This window comes from Phyllostomus discolor, chromosome 14, assembly GCF_004126475.2.
Source record: "Phyllostomus discolor isolate MPI-MPIP mPhyDis1 chromosome 14, mPhyDis1.pri.v3, whole genome shotgun sequence".
Taxonomy (NCBI): domain Eukaryota; kingdom Metazoa; phylum Chordata; class Mammalia; order Chiroptera; family Phyllostomidae; genus Phyllostomus; species Phyllostomus discolor.
The window spans coordinates 44,708,347-44,730,486 of NC_040916.2; the positions used below are offsets into that span (position 1 = coordinate 44,708,347).

A 22,140-nucleotide genomic window follows, 5' to 3' on the forward strand; every position below is an offset into this window, starting at 1 on the left:
AACTAGTAGGACCCAAAGAGGACCACACCAAGAAACATCATAATTAAAATGCCAAAGGTTAAAGAGAGTCTTAAAAGCAGCAAGAGAAAAGCAGTTACCTACAAAGGAGTTCCCATAAGACTGTCAGCTGATTTCGCAAAAGAAAGTTTGCAGGAAAGAAGGGGCTAGCAAGAAGGATACAAAGTGATAAGAAGCAAGGATCTACAACCAAGATTGATCTACCCAGCAAAGCTATCACTTAGAATGGAAAGGCAGGTAAAGTGCTTCCTAGACAAGGCAAACCTAAAGGAGTTCATCATCACTAAGCTTTTAGTATATGTAATGTTAAAGGGACTTATTTAAGAAAAAAAATCAAAACTATGAACATTAAAATAACAACAGACTCACAACTACCAACAACTGAATCTAAAAACAAAAACTAAGCAAACAACTAGAACAGGAACAGAGTCATACATATGGAGATCATTTGGAGGGTTATTAGCAGGGAAGGGAGAGGGGAAAAATGGGGGAAAAGAACCATAATTGGTAGGTACAAAATAGACAGGGGCATATTAAAAATAGTATAGGAAATGGAGAAGCCAAAGAACTTACATGCTTAACCCATGGACATGAACTAAAGAGGTGGATTGCTGGAGGGAAGAGGGTACTGGGTGGAGGTGAGCAAAGGGGAAAAAATTGGGACAACTGTAAAAGCATAATCAATAAAATACACTAAAAAGAAAAGCATGTGTTTGACCTCAAACTCTCCACTGTGTTGTTAGGCAAGTCTCATTACTTCTCTGAGTTTTCTTCTAAAATAAGCTTATGGGGTTTTTGGTATTGTGAAGAATCCATTGAGTAAGATATAAAGCAATTAGCATAGTACCTTACAAGAAGAGTGCTCAGTATACAAAAACTACTATAAATAAATATCTTTCCTAATGTTCCCAGTAAGAATGTTATTTCTTTGTGCTTCTAAATACTAAATGCATACTTCTATTTGAGCATTTATCATACAGTGTCTTATTTGCCCACTTAAATGTGAGTTCTTGGGAGCTGTAAGTGCCTGCTAATTTTTTTTAAGATTTTTTTTTTTAAAAGAGAGGGGAGGGCGGGGAGAGAAATATCAGCTGGTTGCCTCTCATTCACCCTGGGGACCTGGCCCGCAACTCAGACATGTGCCCTGGCCAGTAATCAAACTGGTGACCTTTTGGCTCACAGGCCAATGCTCAATTCACTGAGCCACACCAGCCAGGGCAAATTTTTAAGTGCCCAATATTTGTCCTGGCTAGTGTGGTTCAGTGGATTGAGTGCTGCCCTGAGAACCAAAGGGTTGCTGGTTCAATTCCCAGTCAGAGCACATGCCTGGGTTGCAGGCCAGGTCCCTATTAGGAGGTGCATGAGAGGCAACCACACATTGATGTTTCTTTCCCTCTCTTTCTCTCTCCCTTCTTCTCTCTCTAAAAATAAATAAATACAATCTTAAAAAAATATAAGTACCTGACATTTTTTGGATGAATGGATTGTAGGCAATAAAATATAGAGCAGGATTCTCAATTTCACATGCAAGCTTTTCAAGACTGAGTTTAAAATGCAGCTTCCAAAGCCCCCAATGTCACGAGACTGATTTATTAGAAATCTTCATTTTAGCAAGGTATCCATTCCCCACCCCCAAGATTATTTTGGTGCAGCGAGCTTTGCACAGAATCTTGAGAAACATTATATATAAACAATGAATTATGGGAACAATGCTTTATCTGAAATTAAAATAATGAAAGTATAGATGATCTTAGTAACTATATTTCTTATTGTCCCTCATCCTATCAACTTTATAAAGAAGGGAAGAATAAGCTAATTACAAGCACAATTATCATTTCACATGTTAACTCTGTCGTAGTTACATATGATATCTACACTTAGAACTTAAGACTTCCGGCTCTTAGATAAATTCAGGTATCATTCACAAGTAGATGTTAATAGGACAGAACATATATATTCTCTTAATGGTAATAATAGTATATAATTGGGTAAGTCATTTTGATTAGGATGGAGACATTATTCGAACTTCCTAACATTGGTTAGTGTTCAGGTTAGCCCTGATGTCCCCTACCCCAGTCTATATATGTTATTTGTGTATTCTAATTTTCTACACAGCATGAAACAGAGGCTGGTATCCTAATGTATAGGCCTTGTGTAGAAAGTTTTTATTTCCAGTTAAAATAAGTTACAAAACTGCACAGAGAAACCAGAGAGCCAATAATTATCTTTATTATATGGAAATGTGAAGGCCATATGCTTTAAACAAGGTGTTTTGTAGTGAACATTCTGCAGGTTCAAACTGAAGACACCATTTTGAGATACAATATAAAAATAAACAACCAAGAGTTGCAAGAAAGAATTCAATTCAACTTCCATGTGCCTCAAGCAAGCTGAAACTTTCCACAGGAAAACCTGGTTTCAATTCATGCCGAACTGTTCAAATGGAAAGAAAAACTAAGTCAGATAGAAACAACACATGGGCTGGCTTTTGAATTTTTAAAGAGCCGGACTAAAGCTCTATTCAACCTCACATTGAGAATTTGTCTCATGCTAAAATTTATTTCTCCAGTTACCTAAGCGACACCTGAAGTATTGAGTTGGGGAATTTTGTAGGGCTAAAGAGGTTTGGAGGAGATGGAAGCTATGATTTAATTATTTCTGCTCAGGAAGATTTAGTATCAGATCTGAGTCACCTGTATTAGCCCTTTGACAGCCTATTTCTCTGTAATGGTTAAGAGGCAGGATCCATTACAAACATAATAAATGCTCGACATTAGCACAACTTGGTTCCTGTTCACTTTCTGTCCCTAATCCTGAACTTTGTATCAGTATGCTTTTGTCGCCAAACCGGCCCTCCTAAATAGGATTTTTCTTAATAAGCTTCTCTTTACGCTCAACTACTAAATTGAAAAAAACATTTTAAAGATTTGCCTAGAAAGATGGTTGTGCTGAGACAATACTAATGACTAGGAAGGTATCTGTGGATTAAATATAGACAAAATGATTCCAGATTGCTTAAATATAGATTGAATCTATTAATTTATGTAGAAAGCCAAAAGTAGGGAAGATCTGGAGTCTATATACACTATCTAGATTTAGGACTTGCTGCCCTTCAGCAATTGAAATTTACAACTCAGTTCAGAGTAGTGAGATTTAAAGTTGTCTGGAGAAATCTGGACAGTTATGTGCTAAAGGGTGGAAATTCTGACACCACCTCCTTCCCTTATGATAATGCTGATTGCATGAAGGGGGTGATTGAGAGAGATATTTTTTCCATTGAGACTTCTGTCCTAATGATGGAATAGAATAATGCTCAGAAAGAGGATAGAATATATTTCTGGTTCTAGAGCTATGAGAACCAGGTGATCAATTTGGAGTACTCTCATTATGTTTAAATAGGGAAGTGAGAAAATCACTAGCAGGACATACAATCTCAGAGACCATCTGCTCTAAAAATTAGTTTGTTTCCATTGACCCTTATTCAAAGAGGCAGTTATTTTAACAAGCTACATTACCTAGCAGAATCTGAGAGACCAAGACTGAAAACATGTACTTAAGATAGAAAACAGACTTTAAAAAATGTAATAAATGGTCTTCTGTACATCTCAAATTCAAATTCACATTCTGTGGCTGGAGAATACTGAATCCCACATAGATAACCTTGCTTGTCCAAAAGCACACCAGATGGAAGTAAACTAAACAATGAGAGAAAATGTTTACTGGGTATGTGTGGGCTCACCCAGTTTATTCACCTCTGGAGTGAAAGTATAGGAAGAAGTAAAGTTTGTTTATAGAGGTCAAGGTCTATGGAAAAGCCCTGAAGCGGTTGCTCTCCCCAAATCATAAGTCTGATTCAAGAGAAGGAAAGAAAAATAAAAACATCTTATTACACAAAACTCAGTGAGGGTGCCTCTGATGGTCACCAGGCCAGCAGGGGGAAAATGAGAAACCCATCTGTTGGCTTTAGGATTTATTGAAGGCTGCCAACACAGCCCAGATCATTTCTGTGGCACTGTGCTTTGTCCCCTCTATTTCAGGGTCCAGTTCTACTAAGTCCTTGGCTCGATTCATTGCCACATCATACTTTTCATCTGTCAGAGAGGAGAAGACATTTTCTAGCACATCAGAGGAGTGGGCTAGCACCAGGAGTGCTAGGGTTCGCTTGTCCATACGCTGAGGATCATTTACCCACCGCTCCAGAACACTATCTTGAAGTTTTTTCACTAGTCGCTGTTTCTCTGTTGTATTGGTCACTGGATGAGTAGTCATGTCAAATAGGAGGAAATTCTGCTTCTCAGTAGTTAGAATGCCTTTCTCTACCAAGTTCTTTGCAATTCGCTCTCTTACATTTCTCAGCTGGTATTGTAATTTGAAGGGGTTCCAGGTCTCGCCTATGGGGAAAAGAAACAGAAAACTTGGAACACTATAAACTAACCAGACCTAACAAACAAGACATTTTATAGAATATTCAACCCTATAACAGCAAAATATACATTCTCAAGTGCACATGGCACATTCTCCAGGAGAAACCACATGTTAGGCTTTAATAAATTTAAAACAGGCCTCGTAAATTTAAAAGGACTAAAAATATACAAAATATGCTATCCAACCACAATGGAATTAAATAAAATTTGTTAAAAGAAGGAAATTTGGAAAATTCAAAAATATATGGAAATTAAACAACATATTCTGAAACAAACAAACAAACAAAGAAACAAAAAAACCCCAACAGGAATTAGAAGAAATCACAAGGGAAATTTAAAAAATACTCTGAGTTGAATGAAAATGAAAACACAACATAACATAACTGACAGGATGCCGCTTAAAGCTCTGTCGAGGAAAATTTGTGACCCCAAATGCTATTCTAGAAACAATGTCAAATCAATAACCTAATCTACCTTAAAAAACTAGAAAGAAGAAAAAAGCACACTAAACCCAAAGCAAGCATAAGAAATTAAATTATAAAAATTAGCATGGAAATAGAGAAAATAAAAACAATAGAGAAAATCAATAAATCAAAAGTTGGTTCACTGAAAAGATAAATAAAACTGACAAGCTTACGCTGACCCAGGAAAAAAGAGAGAAGACTCAAATTACTAAAATTAGGAATGAAAGAGGAGATATCACTACTGATCTTAAAAATAAAAAGGGTAATAAGGGGATACTATAGACAATAGTATACCAACAAATTAAGATAACCTAGAGAAAAGGGGCAAATTCTTTAAAACACACAAATTACCTAAATTGACTAAAGAGGAAAGAGAAAATCTGAATAGATCTACAAATAAATAGATTGAATAACTAATTTTAAAACTTCCTACAAAGTGTGGCCAAGATGGCTTTACTGGTAATTCTACCAAACATTTAAAGAAGAATTAATACCAATCCTTCACAAACTCTTTTAAATTTTTTAATGCTTTGCAGGTTTATTTATTTATTTATAAAAAGATTTTATTTATTAATTTTTTTAGAGAGGGAAGGGCGGGAGAAAGAGAGAGAAAGAGAGAGAGAGAGAGAGAGAAACATCAATGTGTGGTTGCTGGGGACCACAGCCTGCAACCCAGGCATGTGCCCTGACTGGGAATCGAACCTGCAATGCTTTGGTTGCAGCCTGCGCTCAATCCACTGAGCTATGCCAGTCAGGGCTCCTCACAAACTCTTTCAAAGAAACAAGAGGAGGGAACACTTCCTTATCTATATGGTATTCACTCTGATACCAAAACCAAAGATGTCACTAGAAAACTACAAGTCAATATTCTTTATGAATATGTGTACAAAATACTCAACAAAACACTAGCAAACCAGGACTTATACCAGAAAGGCAAGGTTTTTAACATCTAAAACATCCAATTATGTAATACACCATATCAATAGAATAAAAAGCAAAAAAGAAAGGATCATCTCAATATGCACAAAAAAAGTATTTAACAAGATCCAACATCCTTTTATGATAATAACACTGAACAAACTATGAGTAGGTGGGAACTTCCTCAGCCTGAGAGTGGGAATTTATGAAAAACCCACAGCAGGTGAAAAACTGCTGTCCTGCTAAGATCAGGAATAAGACAAGGATACCCATTCTCATCACTTCTATTTAGAACTGTACTGGAGAGTCTAACCAGGGAAATTAGGCAAGAATAAGATATAAAGGTGACCAGATTAGATAGGAAGAAGTGAAACTATTTTTATTTTTAGATAACATGATTTTGTATATTAAAAATCTAAGGAATATATTTAAAAACTATTACACTTAATAAACTAGTTCAGCAAGGTTGCATGCTACAAAATTAGTGCATACAAATCAATTGTTTCTATACATTAGTAATGAACTAGAAAATAAAATTTAAAAACTACATTTATAATAGCATCAAAAAGTACCATCAAAAATACTTATAAGTTGAACAAAAGAGGTCCAAGATATGCACTGAAAATGATAAAATATTGCTGAAAGAAATTACAGAAGATCTAAATAAATGGAAAGACATGCCAGATTCACAGAAATAGAGATCACAAGGAGGATTATCAGTGGGAAGGGGGCATGGGGGGAATGGGGGAAAAGGTACAGGGAATAAGAAGCATAAGTGATAGGTACAAAATAGATGGGGAAGTTAAGAATAGTATGAAAAATGGAGAAGCCGAAGAATTTATATGTATGACCCATGGATATGAAATAAAGTGAAGGAATGACGGTGGAAGAGTGGGTACAGGGCAGAGGGCAATAAAGGGAAGAAAAAAAATGGGACAACTGTAATAGCATAATCAATAAAATATATTTAAAAAAGAGACTGGAATGAAATTTTTGCAAATCACATATCTGCTAAGAGATTTGTATCTAGAATATATTTAAAAGTACAATTCAATAGCAAAAAGGTAAAAACAGTTAAAAATGTGTAAAAGATTTAAATGGACAATTCTCCAAAGAAGGTATACAAATGGCCAATAAGCACATATAAAGATGCTTAACATAATTAGTCATTATAGAAATACAAATAAAAACCACAGTTAGATATTACTATATACTGACTGGGGTGACTAAAATAAAATAAAAAACAGTAACAAGTAATGAGGACATGGAAGAACTAAAACTCACACTGGTGGTAGGAATAAATGTAAAATGATGTTACCACCTATGAAAACAGTCCCTGTTCTGGTCCTTCAGAAGTTAAAAATCTAGTATGAAGTGTAGTGGGGAGACAAAAATAATATTTGAAGGGCCCACTTCAAATATTATCTAAATGATAGCTTTGCTGGATAGAGTCATCTTGGATGTAGGTCCTTGCCTTTCATGACCTCCAATACTTCTTTCCAGCCCCTTCTTGCCTGCAAGATTTCTTTTGAGAAATCAGCTGATAGCCTTATGGGAACTCCTTTGTAGGTTAACGGTTTCCTTTTTTCTTGCTGCTTTTAGGATTCTCTCCTTAGCCCTGGCTGGCGTAGCTCAGTGAATTGAGCACGGGCTGCGAACCAGGCATCGCAGGTTCGATTCCCAGTCAGGGCACATGCCTGGGTTGCAGGCCACAGCCCCCAGCAACCGCACATTGATGTGTCTCTCTCTCTCTCTTTCTCCCTCCCTTCCCTCTCTAAAAATAAATAAAATCTTTAAAAAAAAAAAAAAAAAAAGATTCTCTCTTTAGCTTTAATGTTGGGTAATGTAATTATGATGTGCCTTGGTGTGTGCTTCCTTGGGTCCAACTTCCTTGGGACTATGAGGTTCCTGGGCTTCCTAGAAGTCTATTTCCTTTGCCAGACTGGGGAAGTTCTCTTTCATTATTTGTTCCAGTAGTTTTCCATTTTTTGCTCTTCCTGTTCTCCTTCTGGCACCCCTATGATTCAGATGTTGGAACATTTAAGCTTGTCCCAGAGGTTCCTAAGCCTGTCATTTTTTTGGAATTCTTGTTTCTTCATTTTGTCCTGGTTGAGTGTTTATTTCTTCCTTCTGCTCCAAATCATTGATCTGAATCCTGGTTTCCTTCCCTTTACTGTTGGTTCTCTGTATATTTTCCTTTATTTTACTTTGCATAGCCTTCACTTCTTCCTCTATATTGCAACCATACTCAATCATTTCTGTGAACAACCTGATTACCACTGTTTTGAACTCTGTATCTGATAGGCTGGTTATCTCTTCATCACTTAATTCTATTTTTGGAGCTTTGATCTGTTCTTTCATTTGACCCATATATTTTTTTTTTTGTCTTGGCATGCCATAGAGCCTTACGTATTTGCTAGGGTGAGTCAACCCACGTTGCTGTGTTGTGGCGCTGTATGTGGGGGAGGAGTCCGAGAAGGAACAATGCCACTTGCTCTGCTCTTGGCCAGCTTTCAATTGCTTCCTCCGCTACCCACAAGCAAATTGGGCCCTTCTGATACTGATTCCTGGGTGGGTGGGTTTGTGTACATTCTAAGACCCTGTGGGTCTCTCCAACAAACTCTCCTGTGAGGGTGGGAGTTTCTCTACCAATGCAGCCCCCCCAAGTTTTTACAGCCACAGCTTTTGAAGCTTTCTTTTCCCATGCTGGAACCTTCGGTTGCATGGTCTATCTCACTCCCCAGTTGTTACTTCTGGTTTATCCGCATGCAGATGTGGGACTGCCTCATTTGCCAGTCTCCACCTTGTCCACCCAGTCCTCCAGCCACCACCTTGCCATGCGTCCTCTGTGCCCCAGCTGCCTGTTTCCACCCATCCTATCAGTATGAGTGAATGTTTCCTCTTTTAACTCCTCAGTTGTTGGACTTCCATACAGTTCAATTTTCTGGCAGTTCTGGTTATTTTTTGTTTTTAAATTTGTTATTGTCCTTTTTTTAGTTGTGTGAGGAGGTAAAGTATATCTACCTGTGCCTCCATCTTGATTGGAAGTCCTCAAAAACATATTTAAACAGACAGAGAAAAGATTCAGAAAATTTGAAAATAAGACAATTAAAATTATATAGTCTGAGGAATGGAAATAAAACAAGTGAAAAAAAAAAAGGAATAGAGCCTAAGGGACCCCTGGGACACTGCCAAATGGTGGCAAGAATTGCCTTGTGGAAATCACAGAAGAGTCAGAAAAGGGGAAAGAAAGAATAGCTGAAAAAGTAATGGCTGAAAACTTTCCAAATTTGATGGAGGGCATGAATCTACAAATCTAGGAAGCTTAACAAACTCAGTGTTGAACAAAACATCTGTACTGAGACATATTATAAGCAAACAGTTGAAAGCCAAAAGTAATCTTGAAAGAAGGGAGGGGGAAGTGAGTTGTCACATGCAAAGGACCCCTAATAAGATATTAGCAGATTTCTCATCAAAAACTTTGGAAGCCAGAGGCTGTGGGCTGATATATTCAAAGAGATAGGGGGGAAAAAAACAACAACCCAAGCCCCTTTCAACTGAGGATTCTACATCCAGGAAAACTGCCCTTCAAAAATAAGGGAGAAATTAAGACTTTTTCACATAAACAAAAACTGAGGAAGGTTGTTACCACTCTATAGACTTGCCTGCAAGAAGTGCTAAAAGGGAGTCCTGCAGGTTGAAATGAAAAGTAGACAGTAACTGGACGCAGTATGAAGAAATAAAAATCCCGATTTAAGTTAAATACACAGACAACTATAAAAGCTGGTATTATGATTTTGGTTTATAACACCACCTTTTATTTTCTATTTGCTTTAAAAGATGAATACATTAAAAACAATTATTAATCTATAACTGGGCACACAATCTATAATGATATAATTATATCATTATAGTCATTAATGACATCAAAACAAAAAGGGTGGAATGGAGCAGTATAGGAGAAGAATTTTTGTATGTAATTGATGTTAAGTTGGTATAAATTCAAATCAGGTGGTTATAAATTTAGGATGCTAAATGTAATCCCCATGGTAACACCAAAGAAAACAGTCATGCAATGTACACAAAATAAAATGAATGGAAATAAAAATGTTTCATTATAAAAGAAAAAGCAAGTAAACATAAAAGAAGACATTAATGCAGGAAATGAGAGGAAAAATCAAGCTGTGAGGCATATAGAAAACAAACAGCAAAAATACCCCAGCAAAATGGTAGAAGCATCAGTAATTTATTTAAATGTAAATGGATTAAGCTATTCTTTACAAAGTAAAAATTGGCAGAATGGGTTAAAAACATGACCCAACTATATGCTGTCTATAACACACTAGACAGTGTGTGTTAGACAGCACTAGACAATGCATGAGAGTGGTATAACTCTCATGCATTGGTGTGTGGCTTTAGATCAAATCACACACCAATAATTCTAATGAATATAGATGTAAAAATCATTAATAAAATTTTAACAAATTCGATCCAAAAGCATATTAAAAGAATTATTCACTACAATCAAGCGAAATTTATCCAAGGAATGTAACATAAAGTCAAATGGGCAAAGAATCTCAATAGACATTTTTCCAAGAGGAAAATACAGATATCCAAAAGATACATGAAAAAGTGCTCATCATTAGTTATCAGGGAAATACAAATCAAAACCGCAATGAGATATTACTTCTTACCTGTTAGAATGGCTGTCATCAAAAAGATAAGAAATAACAGGTGTTGCAGAGGATGTGGAGAAAAGGGAACACTTGTGTACTGCTGGTGGGAGTATAAACTGGTGTGGCCACTACAGAAAACAGTATGGAGGTTCCTCAAAAAATTAAAAATAGAACTGCCATAAGACCCAGCAATTCCATTTCTGGGTATTTATCCAAAGGAAATAGAACTACTAATGTGAAGAGATATATAAGCTCTCATGTTCACTGCAGTATTATTTTTAATAGCCAAAGCATGTAGGCAACTGAAGTGTCCATTGATGGATGAATATAAAAAGAAAATGGGATGGACACAGACACACACACACATACCCACAGAGGAATATTATTTAACCATAAAAAAGAATGAAATCTTGCCACTTGAGACATGAATGGACCTTATAATAAGTGCTATATGTCAGACAGAGAAAGACAAATACCATATGATCTCACTTACACATGGAATGTAACCCCCTCCCCCTGACAAATCACAGATAGAACAGACTGGTGATTGTCAGAGGTGGGGCTGTATGGGGGGTGTGTGAAATGTGTGAATGTGATCAAAAGGTACAAACTTCTCATTACAAAATAAATAAGTCCTGGGATATAATGTATAGAATGGTGACTATAGTTAATGACATTCTATTTTGTATTTGAAAGTTACCAAGAGAATAGATCTTAAAAGTCTTCATCACAAGAAAAAAATGTATAAACTCTTTAAAAAAATGATACCATTTCATACCTACCAGAATGGTATAATTAAAAAAAAAGGAAATAAAGAAAATAACAAGTACCGATGAGGATGTGAAGAAACTCTCATGCAAGACTGATGAGAAGGTAAAAGGGTGCAGCCTCTGTAGAAAACAGTTTGGCAGTTTCTCAAAATACAGAACTATCATATGCTCCAGCAATTCTATTCCTAGGAATATAGCCAAAAGAATGAAAAGCAGGGACTTGAACAGATATTTGTATACCAGTGTTCACAGCAGCATTAGCTGTAACAGCCAAAAGGTGGCAACAACTCAAGTATCTATCAACAGATGAAATGAATAAACACAATGTGGTAAAGAATACGATTTTGATATATGTTACAACATGAATGGACCTTGAAAATATGCTTAGTGAAATAAGCCAGATATAGAAGGACAAATATTATACAATTCCACTTATATGAGTTACCTAGTAAAGGCAAATTCAGAGACAGAAAGTAGATGAGAGGTTGCCAAGCAACACAGGAAGGCAGGAAGAGAGATGTCTGGAATGATGAGAAAGCTTTCAGTATAGAGAAATGTGATGGGTACACAATAGTGTGAATGTATTTAATGTCACTGAATTATACACTTACAAACGGTTAAAATAAAAAGTATTATGCTCTCTATATTTTACACCACAATAAAAAAAAGTTCACTATATACCTAAAAGAAATTAAAACATGTCTATAGAAAAACTTGTCCACGAATGTTCATAACACCATTATTCATAATAGCCAAAGTGAAAATGACCCAAATTTCTACCAACTTATGAATGGATAAACAAATATGGCACATCCATACAACAAAATATTTGGCAATATAAAAGAATCAAGTTATAATTGGGGAAATTCTAATAAGATTGGTAGATTGCATCAATATCCTGGTCATCATATATTATATTATAGTTTCATAAAATGTTAGTGGTGGGGGATTCTGGGCAAAGCCTGTAAATGATCTCTGTATTATTTCTCACAACTGCATGTGAATCTACAAATATCTTAATAAAAATTGCCATTAAAAAAACTATTCCAGAAGATGATATGGACTGAGACCTCAAAGTGCCCTACTGAAGATCCTCCTAAAATTTTAGGCCATAGGTTCCTAGTTATTTACATTAAAGTTTTTGAACTTGCCTTTAAAAAAGAAAAAAAAAGGAAGTATTGCTACATCCCACACAACATGAACAAGCCTTGAACATACTATCTTAAGAAGCCAGTCACAAAAAACCTTAAGTTGTATGATTCCATTCATATGAAATATATGGAATATCTACAAAGACAAAATGTAGATTAGTGGGGTGTCTAGAGCTGGAAGGAGGTTGGGGGGAAATGTGGGGAAAACTGCTAAGGAGTGTATGTTTTATTTTGGGGTTAATGAAAATGTACGAAACTTAAGATTGTGATGGAGTTTCACAATTGTGTGACTATGCTAAAATCCATTTAATTTTACACTTTAAATAGGTGAACTTTATGGTAATGTGCTTTATATACAGTTAAGACATTAAACATTTTTCTCGTGAAGAGTACTATTCAAGAGCTTAAGGGATGGCATGATAGATGGTAAGGTGAAGCTTTGGAAAACTTTAGGTATTGATTAACTGTGCTTTTTCTGTTCCTCATTAGTCCAGTTAAACAGTGAACCATATCATATATACCTTAGCCAGCCCCTTGAATTTCTGTATTTCTTTTCCTGACCTTAAGAGCAGGACCAAGATTACCAAGTGTGGGATTTCTGAATCATTTTGAGCCATCTTACCGGTGAGCAGCTCTATCCATGTCTGGACAGTTTCCGTGGGTTCAGTAGCTTTGATGTGTTTGAGAGTTTCATCCAGTAAAACATCACCTGTTGGGCTGTCTGACTTCAGCAGTACCTTTCAGGAAAGAAGAAACAAGGGACCCTGGTTCATTCACTTCATTTACATTAACATCTTTCAGTATTCCATATATACATTATTGGTTAAATGCTGTAAGAAATGCAAAGCAGCATAATACACTATGCCTGTTCTCAAGAAGTTGCAACATCTGGTACGGGGTGATAGTGGGGAGACAAAACAGCATTTGAAGTGGGCCCTAGTGACAAACTGGATGTAAATGATCATGGAGAAAAGATTTGATAATAACTCTTCGAGTCTGTTAAAACCTACTTGTAAAACTATTAATGAAGATAAGAAAATCAGGAAAAGAAGCCCAGTTTGGGGGAAAAGTTTGGTTTTAAGTGATATGGGATAGCCAAGTGGAAATGCCTAGCCAATAATAGTTGAATATGTTGCTGGGGCTGGAAAAAGAAGATAGGCCTAAGATTTAGTAGTTAGTATTATGGAGTTAACAGATGAAGCTGTGAAGGACAGAAGTTATGCAAAGGGATACAAACTGAGACACAGGTGTTAAGGAATGAAGTAAAGGAAATAGGTTACACCCATGTAAGCAAGAGAATGAAATATAACAGGCCAAGAATGAAAAAAGTTTCAAGTAGGAGAGGGTGGTTAAAAGTGTCAAATGCCACACATAGGTTAAAAGAGAAAAATACATACTGAAAAGAAGCTGGTGATCCTGAAGAATGTGGTTTTGGTGCTAAATATGCCAAGTATGACAGTGTAGTTGTGAGAAAAAAAAAGAGTAAAGAAAAGTCTTAGAAAAAAAGAGTAAGAAGGAGACGGGAGTATGGCTCACATACTGCAGAGGACTTGCAGTAAATGCAAGGGGAGGAACTGAATGGTTTATCTGCAGATGACCAGAGTTCACCAAAGACTGTACCTGGCCCACATGTGTGCATCCTCCTATAGACTCTATTTCATGTTATAGCTATAGCTAGAGAGGGAGAATTATCAACAGCATCCTAACTGTGATTTTCTTGCCTAAAAAAGAAAGACAAATACATGAAATTCTTGTAACTCTTTAGACTATGGACTCTTGGATTTCTCCATCTGATATAGAATTAAATCTATTAGACAATGGGACAGCTGAGTCAGTGATATTTATCTTGTCCCACTGTTCAAATCTTTCTATTTATTTCTCCAAAATGGACCACTGGCATCTGCCCTTTCATAAGCTCAGAAAATGTTCACAGAGGATGCTGCACCTTTCTGTCCAGCAGCCGCTTCTTACGCATGGTAGGAGGTTCCAAATAGATTCGACCCCGCATGGCCAACTCTATCAGGATGCCCCCTCGAAGGCCAGATGATATGCAGTCATTCCAGAAAGATGTGTAACCCTATAAAAGGGGACAAGAGAAGAGAAAGAATGCTCTGAAAGGGATATGGACTTGCAGCAAGCACCCTATGAATGGCACACTTAGTTGTGGTATTTGTTTCACATATTACATGAATGCAAAGCACAGAATAAAAGAATCTCTCTTTAGCTTCCTTAATCTACCACCCCACCAATATGATTTTCTGACTTTAAGTTCTTTGTTTATTTGGCTGTTTATTAATAATTGGCATGCCAATTTTTTTTAAGTTTATTTTTATTGGTGACAGTTTTACAGATGTCCCCATGTCCCCCACTTTGTCTGCCTCTACCTATCCCCTACCCCCTTCCCTTTGGCCATCACCACACTGTTGTCTGGGTCTATGGGTTATGCATATATGCTCCTTGGCTAATCCCTTCTTAGTCTTTCATCCAGTCCTGGCATGTCAAATTTTAATTTTTGAGAAGAATTTTGGCTTCTTTAAGATCTATTTCCACAGCTCTCTAAATTTCAGAGCAGGATACAAATGGATCAAGTAGAAAAATGTACAAACCATTTGAGGATTTGACTCCTCCAAGATATGTATTGATAATACAAGCTATTTTGATGGGTGGTATAGTTGAAACCCAGCTCTGCCACTGACAAGTTAAGTGCCTTGGGTATGTGGCTTAATCCTTCTCAAGTGCAATGTCACCATCTGTAAAATGAGGACACTAATATCTACCTTTGTAAGCTTGCTGCGAGGAACAAGTGAAATGTTATATACAAGAAAGCTCTATTACAGGGCCTGGCATACAGTAGGCACTTAAATGTTAGTTCCCCTTCCCTAGGTGCTATAGAGGACACAAAGACATGTAAGAAATAGCCAGTCTTGAAGAGCTGAAAATCTAACTGGAAAGACCACGCAAACTTCAGGGAAGTCCTGTTACAATATAAATTTAATAAAAGCTCAGTTGTAAAAGCAGAAGAGACAGGCGTAAATGAATCTTGTAAGTCTGGTTTAGAGTGTGGTGTCCAAAACTTTTGGTGTCTCTGGGCCACACTGCAAGAGAAAGAGTTGTTTTGGGCCACACCTTAAATACATAAACACTAACGAAAACTGATGAGCAATAAAGGTTTTAAGTAAATTTACGATTTTGTGTTGGGCCACATTCATAGCCATCCTGGGTTGCTTGCTGGACACCACTGGATGATAGTTTTCCAAATTATAAGTCACTTTTGGGCTAGAGTAGCCCGGACCTCTTATGAGACCTGAGCTGGGATTTGAGAATTAGGTTGAATTTGACAGAGAATTTGGCAAATTCCACCTATTCTTCAGAGGGCATTTTGAATTAAAGTGTCAAGAAAGGAGATCTCAAATATGTTTGCAGATCTAATTCAAGGATTTAAAGAGAAATCATGAGCTAAGTTGTTTGGGGCCAGTTGGCTGGAAAGCCTTGATGCTTTGAACTTTCTACTGAAAGGCAGTACTGAATCTTGAGGACTCTGAGCAAGGAGTTATGACTAACACAATGAACACTCATCAGAGCTGTTCAACACTCTTTGGGTGTAGATTACCTCTCACTGAAGAGAAGCTGCGTAAGATGTTGGCAGGAATGGGCTAGCATGGCTTTAAAGCAACCCTAAAACTAAATCACTAGTAATAGCAGTAAGAAATTTTTTATTAAACATTTTTAAATTCTACTTTTCCTCTTTATTGCTTTGGAAATTACACACTCACTTTTCTTCAGGAAAATTATTCTTGACATTTAAACATGCATGACAAATTAAAATTAATATAAGATCTATTTTTAAAATGAATTAGTATATTAACCACTCTCCTACTTGATCAATATTTTATCTTTTTTTAACCTCGCAAATTAGACATGGTTAGCAGCATCATTACTTTATACAGGTAGCACTTGTTTAGATTTACTTAGATGCTTACCAATTTCCTTGCTCACCACTGCTTCTTGAATCTCAGAGCTCCTTTCTGGTACCATTTTCCTTCTTCCTAAAGTAGAATTTCCTTAAGTGAAAGTCTGTTGGAGGTAAACTCCACTTTGTTTATCTGAAATGTCTTTATTTTACCATTGTTATTGAAAGATAGTTTCTCTGGATATAAAATTCTAGCTTGATAGTTTTCTCTATCACATTAAAGATATTATGTCCTTCTCTTCTAGCTTCCATTGTGCAAATGAGAAGTCTATCATTCTTACTGCTTGTAGTTTTTGTGGGTGATTTGCCTTTTTTCTTTGGTTCTTTTAAGATCTTCTCCCTTGGTATTTGCAGTTTGACTACAATATGACTGTGTGTGAATTTACTTATCCTATTTGGGATATGCTTCCTATATTTATAGGTTCACTTCTTGGTTCTTAAATATTCTCAGTTCTTACCTCTAAATTTTTTTGCTTTCCTCTATTCTTTCCTTCTGGGATTTCAGTCTTTCTTATTGTAGCCCCGCTCCCCCCATCTCTTTTAACCTATCTTTTATATTTTCCATTTCCTTTGTCTCTAGATTGCTTTCTGCAGAGGCATTTCACATCTGGCTTGCAATTTACTCTCACCATCTAAATCTAATATGTTAAACCAACCCTGAGATTTTGATTTCAACTATTTTTTATTTCTAAAAGTCTATGTAGTTATTTTCCACATTTGTCTGGTCATTTGTGATCATTTCATTTTGTTGTAAACTTGACTCATTTCTTTAAAAAATGTCACAGATATTTTATACTGTCTGATCTGAGATCCTTGAATGCCTATTATTTGTTATTTCTCCTGATTCTTTCTCATGGGTGTTTGATTCTTCATATGCCTGATATTTGATTAAGAGGTCCATATTTATTTTTTTGTGAATCTTCCAGATTGTGGAAACCTAAATTGAGGATGTCTTCCTCCAGAGAGGAAGATCTGCATTTGCTTCTGCTGAGAGTTGGGCACGGGAGGTTTTGGGGGAGGCCACACACTGGGACCACATTTATACCTCGTTTCCTGCTTTTATCTCAACCCCAAGGTTTATTCCTAACCACCAAATTCCTGAATCTCTGGATTGACTTGTCAATTTGCCCCCAGGTCAAATTAGTTTTTTATTGCTCACCTCTAATATTTTAATTTTGATGTTTGTTTGGGGGCCTAAAAGATTCCCTTTACTTTCCAAGAGCGCAATGATGCATTAAAAATTAAGTTTACTCAAGACAACATACGACCTATATATGCGAGAGGTAGGGATTTTCCAATTCCATTTCCCCCCTAGACAGGATGATCTTTAAGCTCAAATCTAATTATATAACTCCCTTCCCCTCTGCTTAGAAATCTTTCAAATGTTCCTCTCACAGTCAAGGCCAAATTCCTTAGTATAGCACTCAATCCAAGAGGCTGCTTAATATTCTTTCTGGCCTCTCCCCGCTACAAGGCTATACTCTAGCTTTCCAAAACTTAAGTACTCTTAACACATCCTTTTTGCCTACTGGCCTTCGCACACCATGTTCTTTCCCTCTAGAAGAACCAATACTCTTCTTTCTCCAACTCCTCCTTGTTTTTAAGGATAGAGTACAGAGCTCACATCCTCCACTTCACTCTCTGGGTTGGGCATCTCACCTGGGTGTGCCTCTGTATATATACTTCTCCCTTATCATTTATCACACCACACTGCAATCGTTTGCCCTCAGCAGACTGTACATACATTTCTTAAGGAGAGTGTATCTGACTTATACATAGTATTTTTCATTAAATGTTTCTTGAAAGCATAAATTTGACTGAAGTATATTAACCTGGTAAAAGCTCAGCTTGAACCATGAACATTCCTACACATATCCACATTTCCCAAGGGCCAGATTTTACAGCAAAAGCTGGGATTATTTCCCTCCACTGTCTGCCTCATAACTACTTCAAGAGTTATATTTATAACTCCTCTTTAAGGACAAAATAAGCTTTTTTAAAAATTAATACTTGGTTTTATACAACTTAGCTGCCTAATTGAGGTTAAACTATAACTTATATCACAATATATAATTTACTTAGGCATACCTTTTATATAACCCTGTTGACTATAACTTCCAACAGCTGTGCAAACATTTCAGCCAGTATTAAGGCAATTAGAAGGAAGTTTTCCCATTTCTTCCTATCTATATAGTTCCTGTTTCAGCGACAGTGATGTCAGATTGTCAACAGAACTATGAGAAGCATGTAAATAAAGAAACAATGGAAGTCTCCATTGAGACTAGGGTGTAGAAACTGTGTATTTTTGAATATTACTCTTTCCCATCACAGTAGCTCATGATATACAAAACTCTTCAAAGGAGTCTTTAAGCTTTATTTTTATTGTCATATACCATAATGGAAAAAATACAAAAGTATACATGTCGAGTTTTTAAAAATAATTATAATTCTAAGGAATATTTCCCTCTAAATATATCTAGCTGCCTCAGTGAATTCTCAAACAATTTATAATAAAGATTCTGTGTTAAAGGGCCAATGCTTTAGTATGCAGGATGATCTAGCATATATATCCCAAAGTTCACCATTCAGTCATTGAATTTAATTACTTCATATACATAAGGGGAAAGAGAAGGAGAAAAATTTTAGGGTCTACTAAAACAAAAGGAATCACACATTCCCTCATAAATAACAGAATCTTGGAGGATTGGCAGAATAAGATCTTTGGATAGTGGATTTTGTTTTGTCTTGATTATAAAAGTAATATATGATTATAAAAAAGGGAAAAAAGGATATTATAGAAATGTATAAATTAGAAAGTGAGTGTCTCCTATAATTTTATCCCTTCCAAATAAAAGTTTAGTAGGTATTTCTGATAGTTCATATTCATATTCTATTACATATTTCTTAATATTATTTATACAAATAAAATCATTCAAAGTGGCAACTTTTCAATTACCCATTATTTTGGATACCTTTCCACATCTGTAAATACTGATCTACTTCCTTCATTGTAACAGCTGCATAGTATTACATTTTATTATTTACTTATTTATTGGTAGTTTATCCATGTTTTAAAATACTGATTTATTGATTATGCTATTACATTGTCCCAATTTTCCCCCTTTCCCACCTCCACCTAGCACCCCCCACTCCCTCAGGCAATCCCCACGCCTTTGTTCATGACCATGTGTCATGCATATAAGTTCTTTGGCTACTCCATTTCTAATACTTTAAATCCCCATGGTTATTCTGTAACTACCTATTTGTATTTTTTAATTCCCTCACATCTTCATCTATTCTCCTATACTTCCTCCCATCTGGTAATCATCAAAATGCTCTCTGTACCCATGATTCTATTTCTGTTCTTACTGATTGATTACAGTTTTTTTTTTAGCAGTCTGTTCTTATTGATTACAAAGTTGACAGATTGTATTTATTGCCATTTTATTTTTCATAGTTTTGATCTTGTTTTTCTTAAATAAGTCCCTTTAACATTCATATAATAGTAGTTTGGTGATGATGAACTCCTTTAGTTTTTCTCTTGTCTGGGAGGTTCTTTATCTGCCCTTCGATTCTGTATTTTGTCATGTATAATGTGCATTTTTTGCCCAAATTCTTGAGGGAAAATAAGGATACATATTATACTTGGGTATAATGATTACATACCCTCGGTATAATAATGGGCACAACAATCCTGTGTATAATGTGCACAAAAACTTGAGTGCATATTATATATGGTAAATTATGGTTTTGCTGGGTGCAGCAATCTTGGCTGTACGTTACCGCATTTCATCACTTTGAATATTTCTTACCAGTCCCTTCTAGCCTGCAAACTTCTTTTGAGAAATCAGCTGACGGTCTTATGGGAACTCCCCTGCAGGTAACTAACTGCTTTTCTTTTGCTGCTTTTAAGATTCTCTCTTTATCTTTAAGCTTTGGCATTTTAATTCTGAAGTGTCTTGGAGTGGGCCTCCTTGTATTCATCTTGTTTTGGACTCTCTGTACTTCCTAGACTTGCATGTATATTTTGTTTCCTTCATCAAATTAGGACATTTTCTTTCATTATTTTTTCAAATAGATTTCCAATGTCTTGCGTTTTCTCTTCTCCTTCTGACACCCCTATGGTGCAAATATTGAAATGCCTAAAGTTGTCCCAGAGGCTACTTACACTATCCTCATTTTTTTTCTTGTTCTGATTGGTTGTTTTTTGCCTCCTTATGTTCCCAATCATTGATTTAATTCTTGGCCTCATCTACTGTATTGTTGTTTCTCTGTAAATTGTTTTTTATTTCAATTAGGGTATCCTTCATTTCTGACTGGACCTTTTTTATGCTGTTGAGGTCCTCACTAAGTTCCTTGAGCATCCTTATAACCAGGTGTTTTTAACTCTGCATCTGATAGATAGCTTATCTCCATTTCATTTAGTTCTTTTCAGGGGTTTTGATCTGTTCTTTGATTTGAGACATGTTTCTTTGTCTCCTCATTTTGACAGCCTTCCTGTGTTTGTTTCTATGCATTAGGTAGAGCTGCTATGACTCCCTGTCTTGATAGCATGGCCTAATGCAGTAGGTGTCCTGTAGGGTCCAGTGGCACAGTGTCCCCTACCACCCAAGCTGGGTACTCAAGGTGTGCTGTCCACGTGGGCTGAGTACGCTCTCCCCTTGTAGTTGAGCCTTGATTGCTGTCTACAGGTCAATGGGAGGGATTTACCCAGGCCAGTCAGCTGCAAGGACTGGCTGTGACCATTGACCACCAACCTCTGTTCTTTCCTCTGTGGAGAATCAGTTGTGCAAGGGCAGGGTGGTGGTACTCTGACATGGTCTGTAGCTGTCCACTAGGTGAGTTGGCTCTGGAGTTTCCTGGATGGTTCAGGCCAAGGTCAGCCCTTACCTGTATTTTGCCTAGAGCTACCCTGCAAGAGCTACAAAGCAATCTCCATATGGCTGCTACCTGTGCTGGGCTTGGAGGTTCCCAGGTGAAGCCAAGCCGTGAACCTAAACTAGCTGTTGCTAGTGCTGGGCCTGGGGCCACTTAGCAAGAGGTATGGAGGCTGGGTTCTGTGGGCTCACTGAGGCGGACAGTTCCTTGTTTGAGAGAATTTAGAAAGTTGTGAAGCATGAGCTTAGATCAGCCATTCATATGGAAAAGCCACTGTTAACAGTGAGTGAGCCATAAGTTGGGTGGGGTGGAGCCTCAGGGGATCTCTAGGGCAGACCAAACAGTGTCTGTCAGGTTGGTGGAGTCATAGATATGGCACCCACCTGCCAGCTCTGTGGCTGTGGGGGCAGGGCTCAGAAATGTACAGTGGCCTTTGTCTGCCTTTCTGTCTTAGAGAAAGCTATCCCCCAGCTCTCACCTTGCTGTAAAAACTTCAGTTCCTCTCTGTATGCTACCCTGGTGCTGCAGCTCAGAGGGAGTGAGTCTGAGTAAGTACGTCTGTGGGTTCTTTAAGGGGAAGTTTCCTCCACTGAGTCAATCCACCACTGGTTTTTGCAGCCAGAAGTTATGGGGACTTATCTTCCTGGCACTGGAACTCCAGTCTGGGGTCCGGGTGTGGGGCTGGGTTCCTTGGGCCCGAGATATCCCTTTTGAATTTTTCTCCAGCATCTGTGGGTGTGGAACCAGCATGCTCTGCATCTCTGCATCTATGCCCTTCCTACCAGTCTGGATGGATGTGGTTTCATTAATTCCGTAGTTATCAGACTTCCATTCAACTTGGTATTTGACAGTTCTGAGTGATGGCTGTTCT

The 22,140-nt window shown here is 37.0% G+C and overlaps 1 protein-coding gene across 2 annotated transcripts in view; it reads right to left on the bottom strand.

Moving 5' to 3' along the window:
• Positions 1 to 2,224: 2,224 nt before the first annotated feature.
• GOLPH3L (golgi phosphoprotein 3 like) overlaps positions 2,225 to 22,140 on the bottom strand; it is a 33,368-nt gene continuing 13,452 nt past the window's right edge. The window contains exons 3-5 of one of the 2 annotated variants that reach the window (XM_028502766.2): positions 14,367 to 14,498; positions 13,044 to 13,158; positions 2,225 to 4,409 (exon numbers count right to left, since the gene is read on the bottom strand). In XM_028502766.2, the coding sequence (XP_028358567.1) occupies positions 3,982 to 4,409; positions 13,044 to 13,158; positions 14,367 to 14,498 (675 nt within the window). In that variant the 3' untranslated portion in view covers positions 2,225 to 3,981. The remainder of the gene's footprint in view (positions 4,410 to 13,043; positions 13,159 to 14,366; positions 14,499 to 22,140) is intronic. The other variant, XM_028502767.2, reaches the window with a different exon arrangement.